The sequence below is a fragment of the Nannospalax galili genome, unplaced genomic scaffold, assembly GCF_000622305.1.
Source record: "Nannospalax galili isolate Female #2095 unplaced genomic scaffold, S.galili_v1.0 C49099781, whole genome shotgun sequence".
Taxonomy (NCBI): Eukaryota; Metazoa; Chordata; class Mammalia; order Rodentia; family Spalacidae; genus Nannospalax; species Nannospalax galili.
Genome location: NW_008477155.1, coordinates 1 through 1,528, shown reverse-complemented (window position 1 = coordinate 1,528; position 1,528 = coordinate 1). Strand labels below are relative to the sequence as shown.

Below are 1,528 nucleotides of genomic sequence, written 5' to 3'. Positions count from 1 at the left end.
GGGCATTGGATCCCCTGGAACTGGAGTTACAGGTGGTTGTTAGCTGCCATGGAGGTGCTGGGAACTGAACCTGGGTCCTCTGGAAGAACAGTCAGTGCTCTTACCTGCTGAGCCATCTTTCTAGCCCCACTTCACCCAATTTACATGGGTTCTAGGGATTTGAGCCCAGGTCCTCATACTTGCATGGCAAAGGCTATATCCACTGAGCCAGTTCCCAGCCCCCATTCAATCTGTTGCCATCAGAAGTCAATACACAGTAACAGAGACAGGAAACAAGACAGTCACTGTGGACATACCTTGGTCCGTCAGGGAAGGTTTAGGGGAATCCTCAGCTCTTCCTGAACTTCATAAAGGTCTCCTACAGGAGTCAGATTGCAGAGCTGTGCTGACGGCCTCCAAGGAGTTGGTAGTGGAAGAGACTCGGCAGGAAAATGTCCACCTCAAGTTCTCAGTGTCCACCTTTTTTCCTTCCACAGATCCTCCCACTGTGACAATCACCAGCCACGGGCCCCCAGGAAGAAACAGGACACTCAAATGTCTGGCCTACGACTTCTATCCACAAAGAATTAGACTACACTGGAACCGAGCTGGCAAGATGTTAGAGTCTGAATCGGGGAGAGATAGTCTTCCTGATGGAAATGGCACTTACCAGTCTTGGGTGGTGGTGAAAGTCCCCCCTCAGGACAGAGCCCCCTACTTCTGTCACATAGAGCACAGTGGGCTGTCGCAGCCTCTCAGAGTGCAGTGGGTCGAGATGAAAAAGGCAAAAGTCGAAGATAACACGGGGATTCAGCCCCAGTAAGTTCCCTTTCTACTGATGTGAGAACGCTGAACTTCAGAAGTCAGTATTACCAACAAGGCCTCCTGTAGCACACACAATGGGAATCCAGGTGGTAGCTATGGAGACAGAAGACTTGAATGCCAAGCACTGAGTTCACTCTCAATATCAAATCATCTTGCCTTGCCAAACTCCTCACTGATTAATCTGTAAACTCTCACAATAATCCTTGTGCCCAGAACAGCAGAGAAAAGTGTTTCTAAACTATGAGATGTTGTAAAACCATGAGCTGATTTTATTCTTTATCCTGCCACTAGTATTTGATTTATCTGAACTTCATAGTCACTCAAAGCTGCTATCCTGGTTTCATTTCTGTTGCTGTGATAAAACACCCTGACAAAATCAGCTTTCAAGGAGGAAAGGTGTCTAGACTGTGCTGAGCTGGCAATTAAAACTAACAAAGCATCAGGGCCAGCAAGATGACTCAGTGGGTAAAGGTACTTGCCACCAAGCCTAAAGACCAAGTTTGATACCCAGGACCCATATGGTAGAAGGGGCAAGCTGATTCCTGAAAGTTGTCCTTGGACATCCACATGCACACTGTGGCACGCACACATACATGCTGTAGCACACAAGCACATATGGAAATAAATAAATGTAATAAAAAAGTAAGAATTTTTTTACATTGTTTTTTGTCTTTTTGAGACAGGGTCTCCCTGTAGTCCCAGTTGACCTGAATTCACTATGTAG

General features: G+C 46.6%; 1 protein-coding gene across 1 annotated transcript; it reads left to right on the top strand.

The window, feature by feature from the left end:
- Window positions 1–164: 164 nt before the first annotated feature.
- LOC115069135 (zinc-alpha-2-glycoprotein-like) lies at window positions 165–1,083 on the top strand (the record flags this gene model as incomplete). Its single annotated transcript, XM_029560341.1, has 1 exon — window positions 165–1,083. A coding segment is annotated over one exon (638 nt), but the record flags the coding sequence as incomplete, so codon positions are not given.
- Between the last annotated feature and the right edge of the window lie 445 nt (window positions 1,084–1,528).